The 25,468-nt window shown below is 43.7% G+C and overlaps 1 protein-coding gene and 1 pseudogene across 1 annotated transcript; one reads left to right on the forward strand and one right to left on the reverse strand.

The window, feature by feature from the left end:
- Positions 1-5,819: 5,819 nt before the first annotated feature.
- On the reverse strand, positions 5,820-11,820 carry LOC109880908 (B-cell lymphoma/leukemia 11A-like). The gene is made up of 2 exons (XM_031799527.1): positions 11,419-11,820; positions 5,820-8,171 (listed from the first exon to the last, which is right to left on the reverse strand). The coding sequence occupies exons 1-2, from the start codon at positions 11,471-11,473 to the stop codon at positions 7,669-7,671; spliced, it is 558 nt and encodes a 185-aa protein (XP_031655387.1). The 5' UTR covers positions 11,474-11,820; the 3' UTR covers positions 5,820-7,668.
- A 10,060-nt stretch (positions 11,821-21,880) lies between these two features.
- LOC109878446 (claudin-4-like) lies at positions 21,881-22,359 on the forward strand (annotated as a pseudogene).
- The last annotated feature ends 3,109 nt before the right edge of the window (positions 22,360-25,468 follow it).

Consider the following 25,468-nt stretch of genomic DNA (forward strand, 5'->3'; position numbering starts at 1 on the left):
AGAGAGAGAGAGAGAGAGAGAGAGAGAGAGAGAGAGAGAGACTTCTGAAACTTCTGTATGTGTAATGTTTACTGTTCATTTTTGTTGTTTTGCACTTTATATATTCACTTTGTATGTTGTCTACCTCACTTGCTTTGGCAATGTTAACACATGTTTCCCATGCCAATAAAGCCCTTGAATTGAATTGAAATTGAATTGAGAGAGAGAGAGAAGGAGAGAGAGAGAGAGAGGGTCTGCTAGAGAGAGGGTCTGGCCAGAGCTCAGGGCTGAAATAGGGATCATATGTTCCTGTCTTACAGTCATCATCACATCAGGGAGCCCTAGTAACACAACACATTTCCTACAGACAAAACACAGGGGGGAGTGGAGAGGAGGGGCGTGTGTGTGTGTTCCCCAAACTAGCCTCCACCTGAAGCCCCTGGGGCCGTGGCGTTGGGGTTGTTAAGACAGAACACCCAGCCAGGAGCCCTACAGGGACACACACTCACATACACCCATTACCCAACCTGTCCCGTCCACTCCTTATCTCACAGCCCCCGACTACCCCACACCTCCTCCTCCCCAACACACACACCTTTATCCCCCGCCCCCATTCCACAGTCCCCCCCCCCCCCCGCCCCTGGGACGCTGCGCTCTGTTCCAAGTCTGCCCTGGTACGGTCCACAGAGGGGTGTCCTCGGGCTCCGCTTGCCAAGTCAAAGACCCTTTCATGTTCAGCTCAGCCTGCATGCTCGGGCTAGTAAAGTGTTAACAAACACACAGACACTCACTGATACCCCCATACACACACACACTGATATCCACACACACACTCACTGATACCCCCATACACACACACACTGATATCCCCATACACTCACACACTGATACCCCCATACACACACACACTGATACCCACACACACACACACTGATATCCACACACACACTTGGAAACTCAGATTTATACAAGTAAACTAACACTCACTAACCAAACAACAAAGCCTGCTGGTGAATCTCTGTAGACAACATGTGTGTGTGTATTTAGGACTCAGGCTTTGGAAGACAACATTCTTCATGAACAATTCATATTCAAAACATGAATGTGGCTCTATGGTTAAAACGTACTATTAGAACCCAGGTGTGTATGTTATTGGAGGAGGTACAGTACCATCACAGCTCATCTGTAACAAGCTCTTCCCACAGAGAAAATACGACATTTTAGAAGGGGGGGAAACATCTCCCTCTACTTCAAATCTGAATGATACAAACAGACGGATATACACACTCTGTCTCTGCACTTTGAATTCTCCCTCACACAAGGGACAAGTTTGTCACTAACGAGGAGTCGGACTCCTTCGCCACGACACCGCCCTTCCACTGCCCAACCCCCACCCTCAGTCCCTCATCCAGGCCTGACAGACACCCCCAGTGAAAGAGGGGGCGGATGGGGGACTGGTGGAAGAAAGGTGGCATGGTGCCAACACAGCCTGGCTAAATACCTTTGTTCCCCCAGAAACAGAAAGTAGGCTCAGCTAACGAAGACACACTAAACCACTAGTCTGGTGTATGTTTGGTCAAAATATGATTCCTTTCTTTCCATAAAGGGAAGGTTTGATGGGGTGTTGGATGGTTATAATGTGAGTCCTTTTCTTCCTTAAAGGGAAGGTTTGATGGGGTGTTGGATGGTTATAATGTGAGTCCTTTTCTTCCTTAAAGGGAAGGTTTGATGGGGTGTTGGATGGTTATAATGTGAGTCCTTTTCTTCCTTAAAGGGAAGGTCTGATGGGGTGTTGGATGGTTATAATGTGATTCCTCTCCTTCCTTAAAGGGAAGATCTGATGGAGTGTTGGATGGTTATAATGTGATTCCTTTCCTTCCTTAAAGGGAAGGTCTGATGGGGTGTTGGATGGTTATAATGTGAGTCATTTTCTTCCTTAAAGGGAAGCTGTCAGCTCTGTACATGTAATTGACTGAGTATTGTGTCTGACCCTGGGGCTGTCTGTGCCTGACCTTGCCTATGCCTGTGTCTGTGCCTGATCTTGTCTGTGTCTGACCCTGAGGCTGCCTGTGTCTGTGCCTGACCCTGTCAATGCCTGATCCTGTCTGTGCCTGCCCATGTCTGTGCCTGCCCATGTCTGTGCCTGCCCATGTCTGTGTCTGACCATGTCTGTGTCTGACCCTGAGGCTGCCTGTGTCTGTGCCTGACCCTGTCTGTGCCTGCCCATGTCTGTGTCTGACCATGTCTGTGTCTGACCCTGTCTGTGCCTGCCCATGTCTGTGTCTGACCATGTCTGTGTCTGACCCTGTCTGTGTCTGACCATGTCTGTGCCTGACCCTGTCTGTGTCTGACCGTGTCTGTGTCTGACCATGTCTGTGTCTGACCCTGTCTGTGCCTGACCCTGTCTGTGCCTGACCATGTCTGTGTCTGTGCCTGACCATGTCTGTGTCTGACCATGTCTTTTTCTGACCCTGTCTGTGTCTGACCATGTCTGTGTCTGACCCTGTCTGTGTCTGACCCTGTCTGTGTCTGACAATGTCTGTGTCTGTGCCTGACCCTGTCTGTGTCTGACCATGTCTGTGTCTGTGCCTGACCCTGTCTGTGTCTGACCATGTCTGTGTCTGACCATGTCTGTGTCTGTGCCTGACCCTGTCTGTGCCTGACCCTGTCTGTGTCTGACAATGTCTGTGCCTGACCCTGTCTGTGTCTGACAATGTCTGTGTCTGACCATGTCTGTGTCTGTGTCTGACCCTGTCTGTGTCTGACAATGTCTGTGTCTGTGCCTGACCCTGTCTGTGTCTGACCATGTCTGTGTCTGTGCCTGACCCTGTCTGTGTCTGACCATGTCTGTGTCTGACCATGTCTGTGTCTGTGCCTGACCCTGTCTGTGCCTGACCCTGTCTGTGTCTGACAATGTCTGTGCCTGACCCTGTCTGTGCCTGACCCTGTCTGTGTCTGACCATGTCTGTATCTGTGCCTGACCCTGTCTGTGCCTGACCCTGTCTGTGTCTGACAATGTCTGTGCCTGACCCTGTCTGTGTCTGACAATGGCTGTGTCTGTGCCTGACCCTGTCTGTGCCTGACCCTGTCTGTGTCTGACCCTGTCTGTGCCTGACCCTGTCTGTGTCTGACCCTGTCTATGTCTGTGCCTGACCATGTCTGTGTCTGACCATGTCTGTGTCTGTGCCTGACCATGTCTGTGCCTGACCCTGTCTGTGTCTGTGCCTGACCAGGTCTGTGCCTGACCAGGTCTGTGCCTGACCATGTCTGTGTCTGACCATGTCTGTGTCTGACCATGTTTGTTTCTGTGCCTGACCCTGTCTGTGTCCCTGTCTGTGTCTGACCCTGTCTGTGTCTCTGTCTGTGTCTGACCCTGAGCCTGTATGTGTCCTTCTGATCATCTGCTCTGTTTATAATATGGAGCCGGCCTGTGTGTGTCCCTGTGCATATCTTAAGTTGTTTATCATGCAAATGGGGGTACGCTGTTCTGTTCTGTCTGCTCCTCCTAATGGTCCATAACACAAACAAACACACACACACAGGATCATAGAGAGACATCAGCCCTGTTGGACTCTGCATTTCAAAAAGGGGATTGTGTGTGTGCGTGTGCGTGTGCGTGTGTGTGTGTGTGTGTCTAAGTGTAAGGGTGTCAGTATCACAGTGTATCCTGTCTGGCCATGGGACACCCGCACTAGCAAACAGTATTTTGACCTATATCTCAAATGGCTCCCTATTCACTATATAGTGCACTACAGTACATTTGCCCAGGGCTCATAGGGCTCTGTTCAAAAGCAGTGCACTATACAGGGAATAAGGTGTACTTTGGGACGTAACCGTGGAGATGCTGGGGACAGTATGTATCGTAGAAGAGTGATCCATCATGAAGACATTCACAGTACAGTATGAATCACACACGGATTAAAACAGACACCGTCCCAACCAACACCACGTCTCATATCATGCTACCTACCATCTTTAGCCCAGTTCAACATGTTATCGATATGGATCGTCCTTCTAGGACAAATGACATTAACATGGCATGGACATGGCTTTCGTGGAATCCCGGTGGCTAAACATGGGAGGTGGCACGATCCGGGTCCACAGTGTCTGTTTGAGTCAGTCCATTAAAGCCAAGAACAACATTTAGAGGAGCATTGTGTGTATTTCTCCATTTCACTCTCATCATCCCAATTTCGTTGGATTCTCTCTCTCTCTCTCTCTCTCTCTCTCTCTCTCTCTCTCTCTCTCGACAAGGAGGATAGCAACGAACTCATAAGATGAGCGTGAGGATGATGAAGAACGCCTTCATCAATCTCACTTCACGCAACATGCAACAGCACACACAAACACTCACACCACACCACACACACTCACACCACACACACTCACACACACACACACACACACACACACACACACACACACACACACACACACACACACACACACACACACACACACACACACACACACACACACACACACACACACACACACGATCCATTAAGCTTGTACTGTTAATAACAGGCCATTGCATAACGTTAGTGACCCAGTGATATCATGTGGAGACGTTACGCATCAAGATCTAAATGAGCATAGAAAGATTGTAGAGGCAGCTGACTAGAGCCAAGAGGCATAGTGGTCCTGTGTCTGTGTGTGTGTGTGTGTGTGTGTGTGTGTGTGTGTGTGTGTGTGTGTGTGTGTGTGTGTGTGTGTGTGTGTGTGTGTGTGTGTGTGTGTGTGTATGTGTGTGTGTGTGTGTGTGTGTGTGTGTGTGTGTGTGTGTGTGTGTGGGTGTGTGTGTGTATATGTGTATGTGTGTTGCTTAACAAACGGATGCATAATTACTGATAAAATACAAGAGGTCATTAGATTTGACAGAATAGAGGATAACTAGACCACAGCCCAACACAGATAGCATAGCGACATAGACACTGTATTGTACATGGAGCTATATCTAGGCCTATGGGGTCTAAACCAATAGACACTGTATTGTACATGGAGCTATATCTAGGCCTATGGGGTCTAAACCAATAGACACTGTATTGTACATGGAGCTATATCTAGGCCTATGGGGTCTAAACCAATAGACACTGTGTTGTACATGGAGCTATATCTAGTCCTATGGGGTCCATACCAATAGACACTGTGTTGTACATGGAGCTGTGTGTTTACCTATACCCCACTGTATTGTACATGGAGCTGTGTGTTTACCTACACCCCACTGTATTGTACATGGAGCTGTGTGTTTACCTATACCCCACTGTGTTGTACATGGAGCTGTGTGTTTACCTATACCCCACTGTATTGTACATGGAGCTGTGTGTTTACCTATACCCCACTGTGTTGTACATGGAGCTGTGTGTTTACCTATACCCCACTGTATTGTACATGGAGCTGTGTGTTTACCTATACCCCATTGTGTTGTACATGGAGCTGTGTGTTTACCTATACCCCATTGTGTTGTACATGGAGCTGTGTGTTTACCTATACCCCACTGTATTGTACATGGAGCTGTGTGTTTACCTATACCCCACTGTGTTGTACATGGAGCTGTGTGTTTACCTATACCCCACTGTATTGTACATGGAGCTGTGTGTTTACCTATACCCCACTGTGTTGTACATGGAGCTGTGTGTTTACCTATACCCCACTGTGTTGTACATGGAGCTGTGTGTTTACCTATACCCCACTGTGTTGTACATGGAGCTGTGTGTTTACCTATACCCCACTGTATTGTACATGGAGCTGTGTGTTTACCTATACCCCACTGTATTGTACATGGAGCTGTGTGTTTACCTATACCCCACTGTGTTGTACATGGAGCTGTGTGTTTACCTATACCCCACTGTATTGTACATGGAGCTGTGTGTTTACCTATACCCCACTGTGTTGTACATGGAGCTGTGTGTTTACCTATACCCCACTGTATTGCACATGGAGCTGTGTGTTTACCTATACCCCACTGTATTGTACATGGAGCTGTGTGTTTACCTATACCCCACTGTATTGAACATGGAGCTGTGTGTTTACCTATACCCCACTGTATTGAACATGGAGCTGTGTGTTTACCTATACCCCACTGTGTTGTACATGGAGCTGTGTGTTTACCTATACCCTACTGTATTGAACATGGAGCTGTGTGTTTACCTATACCCCACTGTATTGTACATGGAGCTGTGTGTTTACCTATACCCCACTGTATTGAACATGGAGCTGTGTGTTTACCTATACCCCACTGTATTGTACATGGAGCTGTGTGTTTACCTATACCCCACTGTATTGTACATGGAGCTGTGTGTTTACCTATACCCCACTGTATTGAACATGGAGCTGTGTGTTTACCTATACCCCACTGTATTGTACATGGAGCTGTGTGTTTACCTATACCCCACTGTATTGTACATGGAGCTGTGTGTTTACCTATACCCCACTGTATTGTACATGGAGCTGTGTGTTTACCTATACCCCACTGTATTGTACATGGAGCTGTGTGTTTACCTATACCCCACTGTATTGTACATGGAGCTGTGTGTTTGCCTATTGGGTATTTGTCATTTGGAGAACCCTTGAACATTGAACTGAAAACCAGCCTCACCTCCGCAGAAGCATTGATAAGTTCAACGCAGCATACTACTTTTCTTTATACTAAAGCCCGCATTTATATCCATAATTGTTTTTAGAAATGTTTATAATAACTCAAAAAGGAAAATTAAACTGTCAAACACACAAAGTTCATTTCCACCAACGTCTGTAAGACAGAACTATTTGTTTGAGCTGCTCATCATGGTTTTGCTTCATTTAGCTGTGGTTAGACAACCGCCGTAAGAAGTCCTTAATTAACTAAATGAAGACTAAGAGAACCCTGACAATTAGCGGCTCGAGTAGGATTCCTCAAATAAATGCCTCTTCCTTGACAGTTCACCGTAATTACTTTCCTACACGTTTTTTAAATGTATTTTATATTGTAGCGCCAGAGTATGAGTTGGCAGGCATGTATTTGAGGGGAAGAGATATGTCTCTGTGAAAACCACAGCGAGATGGAGATACATCTATCGAGACCACATGAGACAGAAACTAAGGCCTGCGTCCCAAATGGAACTATTCCCTATACAGTGCACTACTTTTGATCAGAGCCCACTATATATGGGCCCTGTATCAAAAGTAGTGCACTATATAGGGAATATGGTTCCGTTTGGGACGCACCCCTTCTCTCTTTTTCCGTCTCTCTCTCCCTCTCTCTTTCTTTAGGAGAGTAGAATGGGAGTTATATTGGGCTTCTATCCCCATTGCAGAGATAAACTCAACAACCCTACACCCAGCAGTGCAGTAAGAACATCATACCTCGTGGATATCCATCGCCACCAGTCAAAATTGAACCCAACTCGAAGTCCATCTGCTCTGTGCAGTTTGGACTGTAAATCCTTTTTTTGATCTATGATCCAATAATCTTGCTTTAAGCGACACCAAAACGAAGGCACTTACTCACAACTAGGGTTGTAAAATTCCCAGGTTTTCACAAAACTATCCCGTTGGGAGAACAGCGGTTGGAGGAATCCCTGTTTATTCCTTCCTGATTCTGAGATTCTTCCAACCTGGATTTCTGGAAACCTTAGGGATTTTGCAACCCTACTCACAACGTTGAAGTACCATCCAAGTATCGTCAACACCCAAAACTTACAGTAAACCTCAGACCCCAACACCTTGCTTGTCGCTTAAGTTCTTTACATCGGCAGCCATATTTGTTACAATCGTCATCATCGTCGTCATGGTGACGTCATTACCTGTGATATTCTCCTGCTTGGGGATAATTCCGTGGGTGGGCGTCGATAAACAATCCTCATCATCGTTGCGCGGCGACACCTGAACAGCTACCTCCAGGGGGCGCCTCGACGGGTGTTTGTCTCGGCATTTGTTTGAGGAGGGACGGGGCGAGGCGAGGGGAACGGCGGAGGGCGACCGCCTGTGCCCGTCGTCTAACGTCTTGTCCGTGCAGGGGGCGCCGCGACACTGCCGCCTCTTGTGCTCGATGAAGAGCAGGATGTGGGCAAGAGGGAAGCGGGCGTGGCACTGGCCACAGGTGAGCAGGTCCTGGTCCCCCTTGAGGAGGATCCTGTTGTCCCCATGCTGCCCCAGCCTGGGGTGGTCCTCGTGCTCCTCGTCTGGGGGGAGAATGGCCGACAGGGGCTCAGCTGGAGAGGGGAGAGAGGAAAGGAGATAGAAGTGTAACTGTCTATACAGAATACATGACAGGGTTGAAATCTACATAGAGGACTATGACATTTCATCCAAGGCTGCTGACAAACTGTGGAGGAGAGTTAGATACTTTATAGACCATGGACACAAAACACTGATTGAGATCTACACTCAAGTATCATTTCAAGGAAGAGTGAGACAAGAGTATATAGGTTACTAAACTGTTGCAAATCTGCATATGCATCTCTTGCTATCGTTTTTATGACTATTATTACTGATAATATAGAAGGCACAACCAACGAAGAGAGAGGAATGAACATCCAGTAGTAGCAGGCCCGTAGAATCATATTCGATTCTATTTACAGTCCTATCATTTTAATGACTAATATCAGTGTTATTGTCATGATAATTTCCAGTGATATAATGAATATCACCATAATCTAGACGGCACCTGTGGTTTATAGTGATTGCATTTCCAGGTGATGCACTGTCTTAGAAAAGGTATGAGAGAAGGATTTGAAAGGGGGGGAAGGAAGGAAGGAAAGTAGGGAGGAAGGAAGAAGACTTAGACAAGACTACAGCACTGTTTTTCGATAAGCCTGCCAGTGACACCGTTCAGTCAGCGTGCTGCTCGCTGCCTGAACGATTAAGGCGCTTGACCCTCTTTATTGTGCTGCCAATCTCGCGTTTTTAATGAACCTAACACCTCGGAGAATCAAAAAATAGATTCTAATTTGAGTTCAAGATGATTGGACCCCATTTCCGTTAAAAGTGCTGGGATCTCGTGAACCGAGGTTAGATATTGAGGGGTGTATGTGGAGTAGGTCCCTGATGTATACAAGCAGTCAAGGAGCATTTTTTTTCTTTTTAATAGTTCATCTAGCTACAGTAAACGACATCTCGAGGCCCAACTGGGATGTTAAGATAAAATGTGATGAATTCTTGCCGTCTGTTCTGAACCTTAAATTCTGTGTCAGGTCAGACGAGAAGGAGGCGGGGAGGAGGGGTTGAAGGAATATTTTTCCTTCTTATTTGAGTTGAATTCCTACAGCTTATGCTGTCAGGACATAGCAGTCTGACTGAGGCTCTGTGCGAAAAAATCTACCTTCAAATGCAAATAATCTAATTTCTTGTATCGGCAACTGGTTACAAAAATAAGTTACAAAAAATAAAAAAGTCTATATTATTCCTCAACATCCAAGTGAGCACCAGAATTTCAACTGACTGAACTTTATCAAATAACTACTGAAATTAGGCAATAGGCTATTTAAATAGCTATTACCTAATTATAACATGGTAATGATCCCTTATTCCACGTACCCTAGCTGCTATTGCAGGGATTCATACAACGCAGCCAATATGGACAAGGAGGAATCTTACTTGAACTGAAGCTGTTTTTCAATAGGCCATAACGAGCTATTCAAATACTTCAACCTATGCATGTAAATAACAGAGTATACCATTTGAATAATTTTACCATGCACTTGCCAGTAACGCTGTGATCCTATAGGCCTATACGTCTCATTTGTCATATTTCAATGATGAACTAGGTCCCTCGTGAGAATGTGGCTATAACTAAGGATTTGGCAATTAGGGCACATTTTTGTCATATTTTGACATTTAATTGAAAGACACCGTGATAGACTAAGATTTTGTTGAAATAGGGGGCTAATATACCTGGAAGAGTGAATAGGCATGCAATATGCTCTAGGGTCCAATATGAGGCTACTTAACTGAAAACTACTCATATCACAGTGTCCTATGGATGTTTGAAATGATGTCACATTTTGCCCACTGATCCTTTCTTGCAGAAAACAAAACGTTCTCAGCTGGCCATTGTTTTATCCATCTTCGAAGAAAATGGAAAATACTGAATATTCATGAAGAAATCTATTGAAATGACTCCCTTTTAATTGATCTGGAATACTATAATAGGTATATTGATAAGATATCACAACGGCATAACAAGGAACATCAAATATACGACCACGAACAACTGCGCTTGGTCTAGCAGGCAACGTAGATAAAGCTATAAAGTAGCCTAGATCAAGTTCAAGTTCATCGACGTATATGTCCACAATCATATTCTGCCCCCTACCGGCGCCGTCCATAGATATACTACAATTGAAGGCATATGTTACGAGAACCTAATTTGCTTCCTCCGAGAATTGAATGGTAAAAGAGAAACAACCGGGTGGAAAAATTTTAGCGATTTACAGAATACGTGGAACAAAACATTTTTTTTTTTTTACGGAAAATCATATTATGTATTCTCGTTTCCAAATGATCTAGCCCCCGGTAACGTAAGAAAAAAAGAAGAAATGAGCACAGTTGAAATCATGCCATTATACACCACGGCATAAACAGCATAAAAGCAATAGCTTATTGAATAAACATGTATAACTCATAAATGACTCTAAAACACCACTTCAGTATGCCTGCCCATATGTAATATGTTATTGCATAAAAGCCTAACCTCCCGTGTCCCCTCTGAAATGAACCTCTTCGTTAAATGTAACGTAGAGGAGAGGTCCAATAGTAGATTTAATAGAACGTCTCCAACTGTTCCAATGCTTATTGTATCCATTCACATTAACTCACGGTGTAAACGATAACAATGTAATTGGATCACTAGGTTATACGGGGGTGCAGTGGTATTCTTGGATCGTGAACTCTATCCTATATCCCTCGATATCAAAGCTGGCAACGTTCCACACACGAGGTCTTCTGTATGGGCTATGAGTATGTAAACACCCCGTTCTCCCCATTCAAAAAAAGAAAAGCATCTCTCGAAAAAAAATCTACGCTATCAAAACAAATAGTAATAACAAAGTGGAATTGCTTATTTGGGGATACACTTTGCTATTCGTAGCGTATTACATATCGGAAACGGATAGACTAAATATAAATATTCATAGGATACCTCGATAGGCAAAAAGGTATCCCTCCACTACAGTCTAGATGTCCTTTAATAGCGAAAGAAGCCCGTGTTGTAGCATCGGCACATACATGCAAAATAGCCTTATTGTTGACCAAATATACAATATTTTCCAAGGTCCAACTTTTTTCGATAGAAAGTTATCTGATTCAATGACGGCGTTCTTGACACGCTTTTAGGTTATGTCCACGGGTCCGCGTCAAGTCCAGTTGCCTACAAACATTCTCCAAATAAATTGAGAAGAGGCTGCTGTGTGTGTTCTTGTTTACCACATTATAAAAGAAGCAATTTTCAATTCTACTTACGCGAAAACTCCCGCTTGCTCAAGTGCTGGGGTTTGCCTTGCTTGCGGCGAGACATGTTGGTAAGTGGTGGCGTTCAGCTTGGTTCACATTGGCAGAGGCGTCCTACAACGTAATAGACTCCAGATAAAATGTCTTCATCGATGCGTTTGACATCCAAAAAAATGAATTATAGATCACATCACGGTGACGCGCGGGGTACGGGCTGTGCGGCAGTCTTCATGACTTTTTTGCAAAGACAGAGAGAGGGATATGAGCAAAGCCCCCTGAGCTGCAAGTTCAAGTGCGGACGTGACGTTCCTACGAACTTGAACGTCAGTCGATGGATGGACATAGAGATACAACACATAGGCAGGGCAACGCTGGGGAGTAGGAGGTGGAGATAGAATAACAACACCAATGGACAGTCATTACTGGATCCGTATATGAAAAAAGAAAGGGACCCCGAAGACGCCAATGGACAGAGAGATCAGGGGGGCCGGGCCAATAGAGAAGGAGAGAGCGAGAGAGAGATTGGAAACGAACGTGAACCTTAGGAGACAGCACATCCAAGTGGAAGGACTCTTGGCAACAAATATCGAGAAAATATGGGACCATTGTATATGATCCTAAAAATAAATATGAACCGTTACCCCATTACAGCATGGAAAACAACCATTTATAGTGGAGAGGAAAGGATGCGAGGGCACTTTACGGATCGATTTAATTGGATATAATCAAGTAAATAGTCCTGTTTAATTCATTTTGGACATCGAACTCCGTGCCTTCGGTAACCAATGGGTTAAAGAAACGTATGTTACAATGATACGCTTTATTAAATAGGCTATATTTAAGAATGTCATATTTTAGCAGTCCATAGGCTACCACTATATTTTAGCAGTCCATAGGCTACCACTATATTTTAGCAGTCCATAGGCTACCACCATATTTTAGCAGTCCATAGGCTACCACCATATTGTAGCAGTCCATAGGCTACCACCATATTTTAGCAGTACATAGGCTACCACCATATTTTAGCAGTACATAGGCTACCACCATATTTTAGCAGTCCATAGGCTACCACTATATTTTAGCAGTCCATAGGCTACCACTATATTTTAGCAGTCCATAGGCTACCACCATATTTTAGCAGTCCATAGGCTACCACTATATTTTAGCAGTCCATAGGCTACCACTATATTTTAGCAGTCCATAGGCTACCACCATATTGTAGCAGTCCATAGGCTACCACCATATTTTAGCAGTACATAGGCTACCACCATATTTTAGCAGTACATAGGCTACCACCATATCTTAGCAGTCCATAGGCTACCACCATATTGTAGCAGTCCATAGGCTACCACCATATTTTAGCAGTACATAGGCTACCACCATATTGTAGCAGTCCATAGGCTACCACCATATTGTAGCAGTCCATAGGCTACCACCATATTGTAGCAGTCCATAGGCTACCACCATATTGTAGCAGTCCATAGGCTACCACCATATTTTAGCAGTACATAGGCTACCACCATATTTTAGCAGTACATAGGCTACCACCATATCTTAGCAGTCCATAGAATATCACCATATTTTGTCAACTAAATAATACCCTAATGTTGGTTCTTGCGCAAAAGCACTCCACATCTTGCACTAACGACATACTATTACGACGTCACATAATAGGCATACATTCCATTTGAAAGATTAATACATCATAAAATCATAAATCATAAAAACTAGGGCAACAAATCATGTACATTTATTGGTAGTGATACCATCGGTGTTACGAAGACTGTCAACACCAATGGACCAATCACAGGCCTATAACAGGCAGGTTACTTCCTCAAAGTGGACACTTTTGACATTTGGAATTAATTTCAAAGCCTGTCGACATGAGGATATATATATTCGTATTGTTTTTGCTATCGGATGATCTAGTTCACACTATTTACTATTCAATGAAGTAAAATAGCCTACAGTAAAATACAGATATTCTTTAGGCTACAGGACACCTGTTAGTATTTGTTTCTCACGGACTTGAGATGTCATGCCATCTTGAACACAATTCATAGGCTACTACTTCACAGAAATATATATACATATACATATTTGACATTCTTCTCTTCGTTTTTTTAATACCGTTTGCATTATTATTTTGTTTTTGATGTTTAATAACCTATATTTTCCACATTAACAAAAGTCGACAATAATAAAATAAGTAGCCTAATTAACACATAGGTCATCATATGTGTTAATTATGTGCTTTTTCCTCATAAGGTTATCTATTGGTGTAGTCTAATCCACGTGCGTAAAGTTATCGTTGCCCACTGAAATAAATAAAAATATATACGACATATTTCTGTTCATATGGCCCACTGTTAGTGTAATATAGTGTAAAAATATATTGTAAAAGTGCTAATTAAAATGTTTGATACATCGTAACATAGCCTAAATTACAGGCGAGCCATACAAACAAAACTGGAGATGTTATCAGCCTTGCAGAAGTTTTTTAGTTTTAGTTTTTGGAAACGAAACTATTTTAATGTAACCAGTGTGCTCTTTGACAGGCTACTGTTGACAGCTTACTTGCGCTTGGCCTCGACGTCTTTAGGCACCCTGTGGTAGCGTGTAGCCTTCTACTGCACCCTCACACGTCGATACAACGGCGCTTTCTAGCGGTCCTTTGTTAATACTGCGAAGGAGACATTGTTTGAAGCTCACCCTGCACTTTATGTTATCTTCCAGTGGATGATGCTAAAGGATCAGAGTAGAGTCCACATCTACCTTGCAAAGTGCTTGCTCTTGTACCCTATAGTTTACATTAGACACAGTTCAACACAGTTCAAAGAGCCATTCAACATAGTTTAATTTAAGCTATTTCCTGTGTGCTTTGTACAGATTATTGCATTATTAATGAATTGTTATCATCAATTCGGTCTTCTAATTGGAACCAGTTCTACTTCTATGTGCATAAATGAACAGCAGTTGCCTGGATTTTAAACAAAGGGAGATCAAACCAGGGGAGATTCTCAAATGGAAAGAAGTCCTTCCTCTCCTTGAAACGGATTAGTGGTCCAGGGTCGAGTAGTGGAGGATGGTGTCAATTCGTTAGTAGGTGAACAGAGGTCCTATGCACAAGAATATCCTCCTGGTGGCTAGAGCAAAAGTGTTTTAAAATCTGCCACCCATTTGAATCAGCTGTTGTTTTCTTAGAGGAGAAAATAATACACACATTTAAACATATTCTCTTCTTATCCTTTCCTTTATGAAGTGTCTTGCACGACTAGCTGAATTATACTGAACACAAATATAAACAACATATGAAGTGTTGGTCCCCTGTTTCATGAGTTGAAATAAAATATTGATGAAAAATGATTCATGCACACACAAAAAAACGTATTTCTCTCCAGTTTTGCGCACACATTTGCTTACATCCCTGTTAGTGAGCATTTCAATTTTGCCAAGATAATCCATCCACCTGACAGGTGTGGCATATCAAGAAGCTGATTAAACAGCATGATCATTACACAGACTACAGCTTGTGCTGGGGACAATAAAAGGCCACTCGAAAATGTGCAGTTTGTCACACAACACAATGGCACAGATTCCTCAAGTTCTGAGGGAGCTTGCAATTGGCATGCTGACTGCAGGAATGTCTACCAGAGCTGTTGCCAGAGGATTTAATGTTAATTTCTCTACCATAAGCCGCCTCCAACATCGTTTTAGAGAATTTGTCAGTACGTCCAATCGGCCTCACAACTGCTGACCACAGGTAACCTCGCCAGCCTAGGACTTCCACAACCGGCTTCTTCACCCGCGGGATCATCTGAGACCAGCCAGCCGGACAGCTGATGAAACTGAGCAGTATATCTGTCAGTAATAAAGCTCTTTTGTGAGGAAAACCTCATTTTGATTGGCTGGGCCTGACTCCTCAGTGGGTGGGCATGGCTGCACCCCTGCCCAGTCATGTAAAATCCATAGATTAGAACCTCATTTATTTATTTTAATTGAATGATTTTTTTAGTTGTGAACTGTAACTCAGTAAAATTGTTGAAATTGTTGCGTTTATATTTTTGATTAGTGTAGTTTAGTTAGTTTTTAGTTATTAGTTATAGTTATAATTAGTATTTATCATTTTACCCATTATTTTAGAATTCCATTTGCCTGATGACGCGTGAGTCTCATTCCATACGAGAACATTTGTTTCCACAAGAGATTCTCAATTGGCCTGCTCAACTCCTCTGTCTTCCATCCTCTCCTCGCCTCCTATTGAAAAAGGTCTAAGGTAACAGAGGAGAGGAGCCAGACATCTGTATATACAGCGTCTTCAGAAAGTATCCATACCCCTTGACTTATTTCACATTCTGTTGTGTTACAGCCTGAATTCAAAATTGATGAAATATTTTCTTCTCAACCATCTACACACAATACCCCATAATGACAACGTGAAAACATGTTTAGAAATGTTAGCAAATGTATTGAAAATGAAATACAGAAATATCAAATTTACATAAGTATTCACACCCCTGAGTCAATACGTGTTAGAATCCCCTTTGGCAGTGATTACAGCGGAGTCTTTCTGGGTAAGTTTCTAAGAGCTTTGCCCACCTGGATTGTACAATATTTGCACATGATTATTTTCAAAATTTGTCAAGCTCTGTCAAGTTGGATGTTGATCGTTGATCTTGCCATAGATTGTCAAGTCGATTTAAGTCAAAACTGTAACTAGGTCACTCAGGAACATTCAATGTTGTCTTGGTAAGCAACAGCAGTGTATATTTCACATTGTGTTGGTTATTGTCCTCCTGAAAGGTGAATTTGTTTCCCAGTGTCTGTTGGAAAACAGACTGAACCAGCTATTCCTTTAGGACTTTGCCTGTGCTTAGCTACATTCCATTTATTTTTATCCTAAAAAACTCCCTAGTTCTTGCCAATGACAAGCATTCCCATAACATGGTGTATCCATCACTATACTTGAAAATATGAAGACTGGTACTCAGGACATAAAGTTAATTTCTTAGCCAATCTTTTGCAGTTTTATTTTAGTGCATTATTGCAAACAAGATGCAAGTTTTGGAATATTTTTTATTCTGTACAGGCTTCCTTCTTTTCAGAATTAGATGTTCATCCATGTTTGTTCAAAACTTCACATTTTGATGTGTTTAAGGTTAAGTTTAAGCATTAACTCTGAATTCTAAACGTTTGGCATTAACTCTGAATGGTTAAGGTAAGGGTTAAGGTTTGTGATAGGCTTAAAACTAAAATAAATGTACAAAATATTCTATTACTGTACTTGAAAATGCAAATGCTTACACCCATCCACCATCTCATTTCCACACAAAAAAGCCGAAACCTACTTTAAGGTAACAGCACTCACTGTTACCCCTAGTTACCCCTAGTTGCCGGGTTCCACGTAATCTCCCAACATCCTCAGACATGAATGGACATCGAATTCTGACTTGTATCACAAGTGACCTGCCTGCATCCTCAGTTTTCTCTTATCAAAGCCATTAAACTCTGTAACTATTTTCAAGTCACCATTGGCCTCATGGTGAAATCCCTGAGAGGTTTCCTTCCTCTCTGGCGACTGTGTTAGGAGGGACGTCTGTATCTTTGTAGTGACTGGGTGTAAAGGGATATTCAAAGGGATATTCAATGTCTTCTATTTTTAATCCATCTCCCAATAGGTGCCCTTCTTTGCGAGGCATCGGAAAAAGTACCTGGTCTTTGTGATTGAATCTGTTTCAAATTCACTGTTCGACTGAGGGACCTTACAAATAATTGTCTGTGTGGGGTACAAAGACGAGGTAGTCATTCAAAAAAGTCTGCTTTCCAACAGGCACTGGGAGACACATTCACCTTTCAGCATGACAATAACCTAAAACACAAGGCAAAATATACACTGGTGTTGCTTACCTAGTTGACATTGCATGTTCCTGAGTGGCCTAGGTACAGTTTCGACTTAAATCGACTTGAAGATCTATGGCAAGACTTGAAAATGCTTGTCTATCAATGATCAACAACCAACTTGACAGAGCTTGAAGAATTAAAAAAATAATCATGTGCAAATATTGTACAAATCCAGGTTTTCACTTTGTCATTATGGGGTATTGTGTGTAGATGGGTGAGAAAGAAATACAGCGATTTAGACTATTTAGAATTCAGGCAGTAACACAACAACATGTGGAATAATTCAAGGGTTATGAATACTTTCTGAAGGCAATGAGCATTTTTGTCTGACTGTCTGTCCGTCTGTGTGTCTGCTCCTCTCTCGTCTACCCACGCCTGTGTGCCTGCCTGTTCTCCAGTCGAAGACCGTGTCACAGTGAGCCAGGAATGATGGATGACAATCGAGCCAGACACGGAGTGAACAAGAAAAGATTGCATTGTACAGCTGAAAAATCTATAGTGGATAGAGACTAAAACAAGACCTACGTCTCACTGGCATGGCAGGCTGCCAGGTCCCTCAGCCCCTTCCATCACCACTAACACCTGTCCCAGGGGGTGGCATGTTGCCCACATGGGGGAGAGGAGTCACCTAGCTGGGGGTTTCCTTCTTAGGACAGTTGGGGGAGGAATACGTGTAAAAAGTAGTCAGTGGACCACACTAAGTAAAATATGTGTTTGAAAAAAAGAAGGGTGTTTGTTTAATACAATAATAACATTCTTCATTGAACTTCCAGTCTTTCTCTATTCACAAGTCTTCAGGTCTATAAAAAAAGAACAATAATTAATGGTTGATAGCTTTCCTCTGGGTCCTCTAACAGACTCGCAGAAGACCATGACCGGGTTTCAATCCAGCAAGATGTTCTCTCCCCCCTGCACTCGTTCTCTCCGTCTCGCTGTCAGGACTGATCGAACTGGATAGGGGAAAGCAATGTGGCGGAACCTAGGTGGAGCTATTTCTTTTACCTATACAGTAACATGCAGACCCATGGAAAGGGAGTGAACAAGATCAGAGGGAGGAGGAACATCTTGCTGGAATGAAACACAGCCAACTTGGCCTGGTTCTGGGGCAGTGGACCCTCTCCCCATAAACTAGGATAGGGTGTCACCACCCACCACCGAATAAGTATTGCTCTCTCTCTCTTTCCTAAATGGTTTTACAATAACAGCAGTGGAATGGGACTTTAACGACTCGTTTTATGCTCAGATTAATATGGTGGCAGAGAGAGGTCATTAGTGTGTTGAACTGGGCTGTGGTTCTGACTGCTAACGAGGATAAGGGGAGTGTCCTATGCTGATTCGGTTGAGAAAAATGTCTTCAAGCCTAGAAATATAGCCTGGTTCACGATCTGTTTGCGCTGTCTTGCCTCAAAGACCATGGGAGTTGGCAAGACAGCACAAACAGGTCTGGGACCACAGGATATAAAAACATAGTTGTCAGGGAGGAAATAATAATAATAATAATTAGGTGGGTGAATACATTTGTTGTATTTTACACATGTACAAGAGTGTATTATATACATTTGTTGTATTTTACACATGTACAAGAGTGTATTATATACATTTGTTGTATTTTACACATGTACAAGAGTGTATTATATACATTTGTTGTATTTTACACATGTACAAGAGTGTATTATATACATTTGTTGTATTTTACACATGTACAAGAGTGTATTTTATACATTTGTTGTATTTTACACATGTACAAGAGTGTATTTTATACATTTGTTGTATTTTACACATGTACAAGAGTGTATTATATACATTTGTCAATTGGACATGTGTTTTTTACATATCCAAACTTCCCCTGAGACACCCTCAGACAGTGGGGGATAAAGTGACATATTCACTCTGCACTCCTCCACTGGAAGATAATACAGATTATTGCAAATCCTCTGTTGATGACTGGGTTATTTCTTGTATGAAGTTGCTGTTAAATTGCTCTGCCATTATTAGTATTATTATTATTATTGTATGAGGTATTCTTGTTGGGGTTACCCCTGTGCTGTGATGTGGGTAATATAGGGGGTGTATTCTCTTTTCTCTCCACAGGCTACAATCTAGGCAGTCTCTTCTGCTGATGTGTGTGGGTCTGGTAGTGGTACTCTCTCTATTCTACTCTTTTCCTTTCGGCATGATTAATACCTACCTGGCGCCCGAACAAAATCTTTCTTTATCCCTATCTAATAAATAGCGCTACAAGACAGATAATTATGGTGGAATTATGGTGGTGTATAGTAGTGGTACATTATTGTAATGCTAATATAACAACTAATAGTCTGTCAATTATGACATTATTTAAATACAAACTATACTATTGTGAGATAAAATTGCAATTCCATTCTATCAGTTCCATAGTGGCAGATGATATAAAATATTGGGTCATTAGGTATTGGCCTACAGTATCTCATATTGATCCATCTGGGGTTTGTGGACTGGAGCCAATTTACCAGATAGTTTCTGTCTTGCAGTCTCTGCTCTATCTGACCCGTGACTCAGTGTGGATCGAACATGGAGCGAGAGAGGGATGTAGAGACAGATGGAGAGAGAGATAAACTAGGAGGAAAAGAAAGAGGACACTTTAAAGAAGAGCATACAAATCAGTGAATTGGAAAAAAGTTCTACAACATTTCCATTGATCATATGATACTTGTTTTACATTTCTGAAATGATCAACCTTGAAATGTTACTCAGATGTAATCCTGCTTGGACAAGAGATAGTGGTACTTACATTGTCAACCAGTAGGTGGCAGTGTGAGTTACTGTATCATGACTACCAGGTACCCCATGTGATTTACCTGGTTCACACAGAATACACTCAGATAAGCACATAATGTTGAGCTGAGGGAGGTTTTCACTCTAGATAGAATACATTGAGATAACTACATAATGTTGAGCTGAGGGAGGTTTCCACTCTAGATAGAATACATTGAGATAACTACATAATGTTGAGCTGAGGGAGGTTTCCACTCTAGATAGAATACATTGAGATAACTACATAATGTTGAGCTGAGGGAGGTTTCCACTCTAGATAGAATACATTGAGATAACTACATAATGTTGAGCTGAGGGAGGTTTCCACTCTAGATAGAATACATTGAGATAACTACATAATGTTGAGCTGAGGGAGGTTTCCACTCTAGATAGAATACATTGAGATAACTACATAATGTTGAGCTGAGGGAGGTTTCCACTCTAGATAGAATACATTGAGGTAACTACATAATGTTGAGCTGAGGGAGGTTTTCCACTCTAGATAGAATACATTGAGATAACTACATAATGTTGAGCTGAGGGAGTTCTCCAGTTTACACTGTAAGTGATCTATGGAATCAGACTTTGAATACCAAACAGGGAAGTGTTTATACAGCTAAAACTGATGTAGGATATCCATCAATATTATAGCATTATGGTAAATATGGGATTGAGGGACCAGATTTCTAATTGGTTCCCCAAATGTCGAGAGAGACAGAGAGAGAGACAGAGAGAGAGACAGAGAGAGAGAGAGAGAGCGAGAGAGCGAGAGAGAGAGTCAGAGAGAGAGAGAGAGAGACAGACAGACAGACAGACAGACAGACAGACAGACAGACAGACAGACAGACAGACAGACAGACAGACAGACAGACAGACAGACAGACAGACAGACAGACAGACAGACAGACAGACAGACAGACAGACAGTCAGACAGACAGACAGAGAGAGAGAGAGACAGAGACAGAGAGAGAGAGAGAGAGAGCGAGAGAGAGAGAGAGAGAGAGAGAGAGAATGAGACAGAATGAGAGAGAGAGAGAGAGAGAGAGAGAGACAGACAGAAACAGAGACAACGAGAGAGAGAACGAGAGCAACAGAGCGACAGACAGAGAGAGTGCACCCCCCTGTACAGTAATCAGCATACAGCAGCCATATTTAATGTATGCGGTGAATGTGTGCGACAGACAGATTGAACGGTTGTGTGTGTTTATGTGTGTGTATCTGTGCGTGTGCCTGTGTGTGTGTGACATATTTAAGAGTCATTCTGAGGGGACAGCAGCAGCAGCAGGGCTGAAGGGCTGAAGGTCCTGGCCTTAGTTAATTATTGACACCATAGAATGCTCAGCTTTGTGCGGGACTCAGCATACATGTCACTTCCTGTTGCCAAAACACACCTCATTATGTAATGGAGGTATAGGCTTTGAAATCTCTAAGTGTCTGTCTGTCTTTCTGTGTGTGCGTGTGTGCATGTGTGCATGTGTGTGGGGTGTGTGCGTGTGCATGTGTGTGGGGTGTGTTTAAGTTAGGAGAGTAATCTGGTCAGATGAGATACCTTTGGAAACGAGTTTCACTTGAGAGAAAGAGAGATACAGAGAGACAGAAAGATGATAAAACTCCTGCCCTTTCTGTCCATTTTTCACAGTAACCCTGTTTTCAGAGCCGTAGAGGAAGTTTGTTCTTCATTGACAACCTCTCCACCATACAGGCTATACTCTCTCCCCTCTGTCTCTCAAACACTCCCTCCATCAGCTCAATCCGTTCAGACTGCCAGGTCTCCATCAGGATGATGTCAGCTGGGCTATAGATGCTGGGCGCGGCCCTGGCGATCATTGGCTGGCTGGGACATATCATCATCTGTGCTCTGCGTATGTGGAAGGCGACAGCCTTCATCTCACACCAAACCCTCACCACTCATGTCATCTGACAGGGTTTATGGAGCATGGGCCAGAGTTAGTGTAAGGTCTACGACTCCCTCCTGCCCTTGCTCCAGGACCTGCAGGCCGCCAAGGCTCTGACCATCATCTCAATCATCGCCGGAGTGTACGCCATCCTGTTGGGCATCGCCGGGGGGAAGTGCATCAACTCAGTGGATGACGAGAGGTCCACGGCCAAGGTATACAACACTAGCTGGGTCGTCTTCCTCATCACTGCCCTCCTGGTCTTAGTCCCAGTCTGCTGGTCACCATCATCCAAGACCAAGACTTCTACAACCCCCTTTCAGGCTACCAAAGGGAGCTGGGAGCCACGCTCTACACTGGCTAGGGCCCCAATTGGTATTTTGAGGGTCCAGTCATAATGATTACATCGAGGCAGATGCCCCAGGGATAGAGTGGCCCACAGTCATTGAATATGGCACTTTTAAATGTTAGAGCAATCCTTAGTAAAGCCTTTCTCGTGAATGACCTCATTACGAACTATGATAAAATCATTGTGTTGGGCGATTTTAACATTCATGTTAACAAAAAGACTGTCTTCTAGGCCATTGAATTTATGAATATTTTGAGCTCTATGGACTTTATCCAACATGTTAACCGTGGCTACACTCTGGACCTGTGTAAAATGGCGGCAGAAGAAATGGCAGCAGTTTTACGGGCGCACAACCAATTATGTATTTCTTTTTTTGCGTTATTTGTAACTTATTTTGTACATAATGTTTCCGCAACCGTATCTTAATGCAGAAAAGAGCTTCTGAATATCAGGACAGAGATCACTCACCTCAGATTAGACAAAGATTTTTTCTACAACAAAGACGACGCACAAGACATTCTCCAAACACCCCATAGGACAGACATCCCCGTTATTTGCAAGAGGAAGTGACGCAGGTACAAAGACCCGGATGCCTGGTCAGGACCCGGAGAAGGCGACTGAGAAAGCTGCCATTACCGTCAATACTACTCGCCAACGTGCAATCATTGGACAATAAATTAGACGGGGTACGATCACGAATATCCTACCAACTGGACATCAAAAACTGTAATATCCTATGTTTCACGGAATCGTGGCTGAATGACGACATGGATATTCAGCTAGCAGGATATCTGCTGCACCGGCAGGATAGAACAGCACACTCCGGTAAGATGAGGGGAGGGGGGGGGGGGGGGGTCTGTGCATATTTGTAAACAACAGCTGGTGCACAAAATCTAAGGAAGTCTCTAGATTTTGCTCGCCTGAGGTAGAGTATATTGGGATAAATTACAGGCCACACTACTTTCCTAGAGAGTTCTCAGCTATACTTTTTGTGGCTGTTTATTTACCACCACAGACAGAGGCTGGCACTAAGACCGCACTCAGTCAGCTGTATAAGGAAATAAGCAAACAGGAAACCGCTCACCCAGAGGCGGCGCACCTAGTGGTGGGAGACTTTAATGCAGGGAAACTTAAATCAGTTCTACCAAATTTCTATCAACATGTTAAATGTGCAACCAGAGGGAAAAACATTCTAGATCACCTGTACTCCACACACAGAGAAGCGTACAAAGCTCTCCCTTGCCCTACATTTGGAAAATCCGACCACAACTCTATCCTCCTGATTCCTGCTTACAAGCAAAAATTAAAGCAGGAATCATCAGTGACTCGGTCTACAAAAAAGTGGTCAGATGAAGCAGATGCTAAACTACAGGACTGTTTTGCTATCACAGACTGGAACATGTTCCGGGATTCTTCCGATGGCATTGAGGAGTACACCATGTCAGTCACTGGCTTTATCAATAAGTGCATCGAGGACTTCGTCCCCACAGTGACTGTACGTACATACCCCAAACAGAAGCTATGGATTACAGGAAACATTCACACTGAGCTAAAGGGTAGAGCTGCCGTTATCAAGGTGCAGCTTACAAGAAATCCTGCTATGCCCTGCGACGAACCATCAAACAGGCAAAGCGTCAATACAGGGCTAAGATTGAAACCCACTACACCGGCTCCGACGCTCGTCTTATCTGGCAGGGCTTGCAAACTATTACAGACTACAAAGGGAAGCACAGCTGCGAGCTGCCCAGTGACGCGAGCCTACCAGACGAGCTAAATCACTTCTATGCTCGCTTCGAGGCAAGCAACACTGAGGTATGCATGAGAGCATCAGCTGTTCCGGATGACTGTGTGATCCCACTCTCCATAGCCGACATGAGTAAGACCTTAAAACAGGTCAACATACACAGGGCTGCAGGGCCAGACGGATTACCAGGACGTGTGCTCCGGGCATGTGCTGACCAACTGGCAGGTGTATTCACTGACATTTTCAACATGTCCCTGATTGAGTCTGTAATACCAACATGTTTCAAGCAGACCACCATAGTCCCTGTGCCCAAGAACACAAAGGCAACGTGGCTAAATGACTACAGACCCGTAGCACTCATGATCCGTGGCCATGAAGTGCTTTGAAAGGTTGGTGATGGCTCACATCAACACCATTATCTCAGAAACCCTAGACCCACTCCAATTTGCATACCACCCAAACAGATCCACAGATGATGCAATGTCTATTGCACTCCACACAGCCCTTTCCCACCAGGACAAAAGGAACACTTATGTGAGAATGCTATTCATTGCTTACAGCTCAGCGTTCAACACCATAGTACCATCAAAGCTCATCACTAAGCTAAGGATCCTGGGACTAAACACCTCCCTCTGCAACTGGATCCTGGACTTCCTGATGGGCCGCCCCCAGGTAGTGAGGGTAGGTAGCAACACATCTGCCACGCTGATCCTCAACACTGGAGCTCCACAGGGGTGCATGCTTAGTCCCCTCCTGTTCTCCCTGTTCACCCACGACTGCATGGCCATGCACGACTCCAACACCATCATTAAGTTTGCAGATGACACAACAGTGGTAGGCCTGATCACAGACAACGACGAGACAGCCTATAGGGAGGATGTCACACCAAGACAGTCCTGAAGAGGGCACGACAAAGCCTATTCCCCCAAACTAAACATATTTGGCATGGGTCCTGAGATCCTCAAAAGGTCCTTACAGCTGCAACATCGAGAGCATAATGAAATACATTTTCCCTACTGGTTGCATCACTGCCTGGTACGGCAATTGCTCAGTCACTACAGAGGGTAGTGCGTACGGCCCAGTACATCACTGGGGCAAAGCTGCCTGCCATCCAGGACCTCTACACCAGGCGGTGTTAGAGGAAGGCCCTAAAAATGGTCAAAGACCCCAGCCACCCCAGTTATAGACTGTTCGCTCTACTACCGCATGGCAAGCGATACCGGAGTGCCAATTCTAGGACAAAAGGGCTTCTCAACAGTTTTTACCGCCAAGCCGTAAGACTCCTGAACAGGTAATCAAATGGCTACCCAGACTATTTGCATTGTGTGCCCCACTCAACCCCCCCCCCCCCAAACCCTCTTTTACACTGCTGCTACATTC

This window comes from Oncorhynchus kisutch, linkage group LG20, assembly GCF_002021735.2.
Source record: "Oncorhynchus kisutch isolate 150728-3 linkage group LG20, Okis_V2, whole genome shotgun sequence".
Taxonomy (NCBI): Eukaryota; Metazoa; Chordata; class Actinopteri; order Salmoniformes; family Salmonidae; genus Oncorhynchus; species Oncorhynchus kisutch.